General features: G+C 34.1%; 1 protein-coding gene across 1 annotated transcript in view; it reads left to right on the top strand.

Annotated features, from left to right (window-relative positions):
• Positions 1-4,362: 4,362 nt before the first annotated feature.
• kif16bb (kinesin family member 16Bb) overlaps positions 4,363-7,332 on the top strand; it is a 38,051-nt gene continuing 35,081 nt past the window's right edge. The window contains exons 1-5 of the mRNA XM_057341344.1: positions 4,363-4,469; positions 4,796-4,865; positions 4,951-5,064; positions 5,453-5,569; positions 6,572-6,669. Of these exons, the coding sequence (XP_057197327.1) occupies positions 4,423-4,469; positions 4,796-4,865; positions 4,951-5,064; positions 5,453-5,569; positions 6,572-6,669 (446 nt within the window). The 5' untranslated portion in view covers positions 4,363-4,422. The remainder of the gene's footprint in view (positions 4,470-4,795; positions 4,866-4,950; positions 5,065-5,452; positions 5,570-6,571; positions 6,670-7,332) is intronic.

Below are 7,332 nucleotides of genomic sequence, written 5' to 3'. Positions count from 1 at the left end.
TACAGTGTTGGAAAACATCCAGTATTTTCTCTGAACTGTTTTAGTGCCAGTTGTATTTATTTAAACTACAAAATTGTAATGCATCCATAATATAGGCCTATAGTATAGAATAGTAAAATATAGCATACTTATCTTTTACAGAAATACTAATCATATATAGAAATGCGCCTCTTTATTGTTGCACTGCTGGAATCTAGTGCAATATGCCTCTAATAGTAAACCCCCGCACATATGGTATGCAGATGGAATGCATTTAATTAGTGAATTGTGTCAAACGTGTGTCAAATTTTCCAGTTTTGATAAAATGTATTTTGGTACATGGCATGATTGTCTAAAATTAATGCCAGTTTAGTTCTTACAAACATGTCAAAATATAAAAAAGAGAATGCACTGAAGAAATTATGGTGTCCCTAATAACAGGCATGTTTTCGATAAGCTTATAAGTTTGTAAAGTCTGCAAATAAAAATGGGCAGGTTAGATTTTTTGGAATTGCTCAAATACTAAATATATTTTGCTGCATTTCATTGTCTGCTTAAATATTAGAACAGAAAGACAGAGATAACATTCTGGTGCTCCATATCTGATATCTGAGGATTTTGTTAATAAGCACAGCTTGAAGTTATTTATACTAAACAGATGGCCTCATTGCCATGTCAAGTAAACCGACTCTGGCAGTAAAATTGAAAACACTCATCTTGGGACTCGTCATGATGCATTCATGTCCTCTGACTGAAGTCAAGTATGGATGAATCCATTGTTTCAAAAACTGATTTTTTTAGAAATAAAAAAATGGAGGCAAGTTTCCTGCACTGGAGATTTTTAAAAAACATCAGCAAAATTATATAAAAAAAATATATATATATTTTAAACCCACAAACTACATGTTGCAGCTTGATAGCATGGTTACCAAAAACAAGGTTACCAAAAAGTCATAAGAACTTAGAGTAGGCCATCTTTATCTTTTCGCAGAAGCCTCTATCATTTAATTCTTTGACCAGGCTCAAGTTGCTGAACATCTATCCATCATTCAAGATAAAACACATGTTCTTAATAATATCCAAAAGAAGAAGAGTATAATTCATCATCACAACCATGGATGCAGAATCCTTTAAGTTTAACTTATCATATGGAGGGACTTCAAGATCTTCCATGATTCAGTTTTGTTTTACACACAAGAAAGGCAATACTACAGGAGCATGTTTTGTTCCAAATTTGTTCTGTGCTCTTTTGAATATTGAGAATATTTAAAATATCTTGAATATCAATGATCTTGGTATATTTTAAATATTCATCTTGTCAGGTTCAGAAACGGAACTCAATGAAGCAATGTTGTGCTATTTTTATACATATTAGTTGTTTATAAGAGTTTTTATATAACACACACATGAGTTCTTGTTTTAACAAATTTAGTTGTTTTTGTTTTCATGACATTTTAAAATGACACCTGACATAAGTCAAATGTGGATATTTTTCATATATGTGTTTTTGTGCATGTGTGCCCGCATGGGCGCCGTTGTGTTCTTAAGGCTGAAACTGACAGATTGATTGTTTTGTTTCTGTTAAATTAATCCGTCATCCAGACATTCACCACCTTGCAATTCAGATTTAATCATTTCATTCAATCTCAGAACTTGACACATTATGCCTCCTTAAACTACCAAACAACTGTGCTGTCAAATCTGAAAACAAATGTATTCTTCAGGCTGTCTTCATTGTTGTTTTTCCTCTTTATAGTGTATTGTGATAGATTCCTGGTAATGTGTTGTTCAATGCTGTGGAAATAGTTAACACAAGAGTGATTGTCTTTGCTTTTGATTTTTCTTAATATGTCAGTGCTAAAGATTTGTTTGCCATTTGTTTGCAACCTGTGACAAAAGCTTTTTGTTTAAATTAAACATTGATTATGTAAGTGTTGTTTTCTGTCATAACATCTACAAGACTTAAAATGTATAAGTGGATGATAAGAGCTCTCTTCAATACGCTTTAATCCACCCATAATGACAGACAACAGTTTCATCTTTCTTTTTTAAACTGGGTTGTGGTTGTCCATCGCTTCGCTAAGTGATGTCTATTAACTATTCTTCATGAACTACATGAAGATATTAGACAAAGTATCTAAACTATTGTGAATTCAGGTTTTTTACAAAATTGAATTATAAGTGTGTATTAGAGGTTTTTAATGAGAGAGAATATGGTTTCTTTCTATCTTTTCATCTAAGCATTGTGTCCAGATGGTTGTACATTTGTCAACTAACAAGTGCTTTCCTTTAATCATCAGTTCACTTATTAATGGTATTTATGTTGGCTAACATTCACACCACAGTTTAATTAGGGCAGTGGTGTACGCCATTTTGTAGCCTGTAACACAAACTACAAGATCAAAAAAAGAGAAGGAAAAATATGAGCAGCTTGATGTTGAAGTGAGTTGATGGTACGAAGTTGTTTTTTCTGGCAGGACTTCATATAGCAAAGAGTGAACACTCACCCGATTTATAATGATTAAGGTTAAGTTATTTTTTACAGTTTTCTTTGTTTGCTTTTTTGGTTTCAAACCTTTAAGACACTGTGTAACTAGAGTGGTAAGCATAGCACAGTGAGCGTGTATGATTTCAAAATCATATAACTTTATTCAGCTGGACTATTAAAATATTCCAGTTCATGTCAGCTATAATGTTATATTCATGGTCTGTCGCTTCTCTGAGTAAGCGAGAACAAATGTTGCACACAAAGGAGCGTGATAAAGTGGGGAAAACTTTGTCTGCTTTGTCTGACACCAGGCCTTGTCTGCGCACCATGTGATTGGTGACTGACAACTTCCTTCTCTTTAATTCTTCAGTGGTGATTGGATAAGAATGTCAGAAGAATAATCAGTAGAGGAAAGATCTGAGGAGTCATGCATCCATGACTTTCATCTGAGGTTTGATCTATGCCTTGGGAGATATTTGAGCATGCTTCTTCTTCACTTTTATCACATAATGATGTTCTCAGTTAAAATTAAACAAGTCTGGCTGTGGCTATAATGGTGAATTTATGGTTATCTTGTTTTTGGTTGTTTTTTCAGTATGGGCAAAAATTGAGTCATTTCTTAACCAATTCCTGTACTTTATGACTAAGATTATGGAGAATAAATATTTGTATATATTTATAAAATGTTGCATAAAATAAAATATTATAAATATATACAGTATATTATATATATATATATATATATATATAGGCCTATAATATATAAATATTTGTAAAAATATTTCAAAGCTTTGTCTTGTTAATTGCACATATGAAATGTGACCCAATGAATATTACAAAAATAATAAAGTAGCCTGCCAAAATCTCCAAAATTATGCGCGTCTTTATAACTGAGGAAAGACTACCATCTACAGGACACGAACGAAAGGTTGCAAACTTTGTTCACACCCGCAGTATTTCAAACGCCCACTGTGCCTTCAGCTATAGGTTTTTGGAGATCACAATTTCAGACATCAATTGAAAAGAGACCTTTACAATTTCCAGACGTTTTTGTATTAATACAGTTAGGGAGGAACAAATTTAAAATTGTTCATCGGATTTATCCTGTAAAAAAGTTAATAGCTAAATTTTGTAAAGATATTGATTTAACCTGCAAAGAGGGAGAAGAGACCATTATTCATTTGTTTTACGCATATACACAATTATTTTGGTATGACTTGATTTTCTTTATAAAAAGGTGTACAAACTTCGAATTTGAACTTAATGAAAAAAATGTTTTATTATTATGATAATAATGTAGAATTTAAAATAACCTAACCTGCTAACCTACTTATTATATATGGGACATTTTTATCCATAAATGTAAATGAGCATTGACAAAAACAAATTTCACTCAACTTAAAATAGAAATAGGCCACTACCTAAATGCTTTGACAGATATAAGAAATCATAAAGCAATAAAAACTGTGAAATATTTTAAAGCCCTGAATCTATCCTTTGATTCATTTGTGATTTATACATTTATTAAATGTCTTTTGAGTCGCGAATCTTTTTCTCTTTCTTTTTTTGTATATTTTCTAAAGGTATTGTTTAATGTCATTAGGACTGCATTTAATTGTATGTTCTGTTTATTGTTCAATATGCTGCAATAAAAAAAGCACGCAACGTCACATAAACCTAATTAATATGCAAGAGCCAGCAAATAAGAGAAGTCCGAAGTATTTAATATTCATTAACCAAGTCGTCGCAGGTGAAAGGTTACAGATCAGCTGAAGTACTTTGTACTTTTGCGAGCTGCAGTGCACATTTCAGTTTGTAGTCATGGTGGAGAGATATGATTTGCAGAACAGGTGAGCACCCATTTGAAGTTGCAGGCGTTTATGAAAGCACATGACATAAATTATAGTTACATTGCATAATAAATGTAAAGTTAAGTCAAGCAGGTAAAGGTGGTCATGGCGTCTGTACGCGTTGCTGTGCGGGTCCGTCCATTAAGCCAAAGGTTAGTCCAGCTTCTTGTGTTAAAGTCAACAATACTGTGTACTTAATTATACTTTCTTGAATCTATATCTTACGAATATTGTCTTGGTACCTAAAGGTTTTGGCTTTGAGTGTTATTTTTATATACCGCGTCAGATAACCCTGACTACGTTACAGAAAGAAATGTCAATTGCAAGTCAGTATTGCACATTGCTTGCGAATATTAAATGGTCAAATATGAACTGAAAAAAATAGAAATACTATGTATTGTTTGATAAAGCCATTTCAATAAGTCATTGCCCAAAATAAAAGCTTTTACTGTACAATTTTCGTTTATTTACAAAACAGGGAGAAGGACCTGTCAGCCAACGTCATTATACAAGTGAATGAAAATCAAACCTCTATTCTCAACCCCAAGGTGAGTACAGTTTGATTTTTAATAGGCATTTTATTTGTATTTGTTCAGGTAAAGTTTGCTGAAGCATGTATATGCTTTGTAGGAGAACATATACAGCATGACTGGAGAAGCGTTTGGTGAGAGAGTGAAGTCTTTCTCGTATGATTTTTCCTATGACTCAATGAACAGCAGGAGTGAGAATTTTGTGAACCAGGAGAAGGTATAAACTTAATTGCAACTGTCATGTGCTTTTTAACAATATAACAGTATTAGTTTCAGGGGTTGTAAAAATGTCAGGTGCCCTGTTTGTTTTTTCTGTGTTGATTATATATTGTAAGTTTAAACATGTATACACTGTATGTGTCTATATGTATAATATATTGTATAATATCAATATTGTTTAATATATTAAGTGTAATTGTCTCATTGTCTTATTTCATATTAAATGTCTGAAGCCATACATATAGTAGCTGAGCTGTTATGCATGATTTTGATATTACAAATTTGTTCATAGATGATGAATCTCATCCTATAATAAAAACAATGTTGCATACAGCAAAGATAAGATATTAACTACCTTAAGGATCTTATATCATCTGCCATTTCAGATATTCAAAGACCTGGGCACTGATGTGCTACAAGCTGCTTTTGAGGGTTACAATGCCTGTGTTTTTGCCTACGGCCAGACGGGCTCAGGAAAGTCCTACACCATGATGGGCGACCCGGTTAGCATCTCATTTCTTTTGTAACACACCGCCAGTCTTTAAAAGACACACGTAATGATTAGGTTTTTTCTCAACTCCATTGGCTGCAGATTTATTATTTTACTGCATGCTTCTCTTGAGTAATCAAAAAATGTGGCAAGGGCAGCATGCGAAGAACTTGTAATTATAGCCAATATCAGTTTGTCATCTGAGAGACTCATTCAGATTTGTTCTGATAATAGTCATTCTGTTCTTTATATTTCCCTTCTGTCCTGCGTAATAATTAAAAACCGCCACTGCGGATCAAAGGGTGAAATACTGCAGAGACGTTAATGGAGTTTAGATTTATACAGAGTGCTGGTAAAGTGTAGAAGAAAACATGAGGGGGAGCTGAAGTTTCTAGACTTCTGGTGATAAGGAGGGCAAAGCATCATGGGAAATCTGTCTTGTTATACTTCGAGGTGTGTTTTGTATGTAATATCCCAATGTAATATGCAGAAACGTGTATAAAGAAGTGTACATTTGGTTGCTTTTTCTGAAAGTTGCAAATGGTATTTATAGTGCAATTAAAGGGACAGTTCACCTAAAAATAAAAATTCTTTCTTCATTTACTCGCCATCGAGTTGTTCCAAATCTGTATGAAATTCTTTGTTCTGATGAACACAGAGAAAGATAATTGAACGAATGCTTGTAACCAAACAGTTCTTGGACTCCATTGATTACCATAGTAGGAAAAAAAGTCAATGGCAGTCAAAAGTGCCCCAGGACTGTTTGATTTCCAACATTCTTTAAAATATCTTCTTTTGTGTTCAACAGAACGAAGACATTTATAAAGCAATTTTTCCTACTATGGTAGTCAATGGTGGCCAAGATCTGTTTGGTTACGAGCATTCTTCCAAATATCTTTTATACAGATTTGGAACAACTTGAAGGTGAGTAAATAAAGACAAAATTTTCATTTTTGGGTGAACTGTTCCTTTAATACTAAAATACAGTATCTGCAGTACATACTCCTTGTTACAGGACGATTACGGACTGATCCCACGAATCTGTGAGGGATTGTTTCATCACGCTAGTGGAATGTTACAAAGAGACAACTCATCATTTCACATGGAGGTCAGGTATGAATACAGTACAGCCAAGTAATGGCATAATCATGCAGCGAATGTTGCATGCCATGACCACAGTTGTTATGGTCTTCCCGTATCATTTACTCCAAGGACGTTTATTGAAGTTTGACGATCCCATCAAGATTCCATGGAGAAGGACTGACAGATTGCATTGTGTAAATGAGCCGTCTCTTCTGGCAGTTTGTTTGTTCTTGAGGGTATTGTTAGATGGCAGGACGCTAATTATGACCAGACAATCAGGAAGGTCACTCGCTCTGTTTCTGCGGTTAACACAGCGGTTTCTCAATGATAACCCATGCGGTCTGTTGATTAGATGCATTTAAACTCCTAATGAACCGGTTCGACAAATGCCGTTTTCTTGGGATTCCAAATGAGGTTTTTGTGGTTTAACCACCTGGATTCTCTGCTTTAAACAGTGCTCATTCATTGGGGACAGATGTAGCATTAAAGGCATTCCAGATTTCAGACTGTCACATTTTAATTAACTCACTCTTGGTTTGTATCTCAAACTTCTGTCTCTCTCTCCAGCTTCATTAGGAGCTGAAGAGGGACCGATCCGTCTTTCATTCTGGGAGCCTGTTTAAACATTCACACGAGTTCTGCACACAGCCTGAAATAGGTTTATCATCTCATGGGATTTGGTGTCTTTTCAGA

The sequence above is a fragment of the Triplophysa rosa genome, linkage group LG9, assembly GCF_024868665.1.
Source record: "Triplophysa rosa linkage group LG9, Trosa_1v2, whole genome shotgun sequence".
Taxonomy (NCBI): domain Eukaryota; kingdom Metazoa; phylum Chordata; class Actinopteri; order Cypriniformes; family Nemacheilidae; genus Triplophysa; species Triplophysa rosa.
Note: the sequence above shows the minus strand (reverse complement) of the source record. Positions and strands in the feature narration are given on the sequence as shown.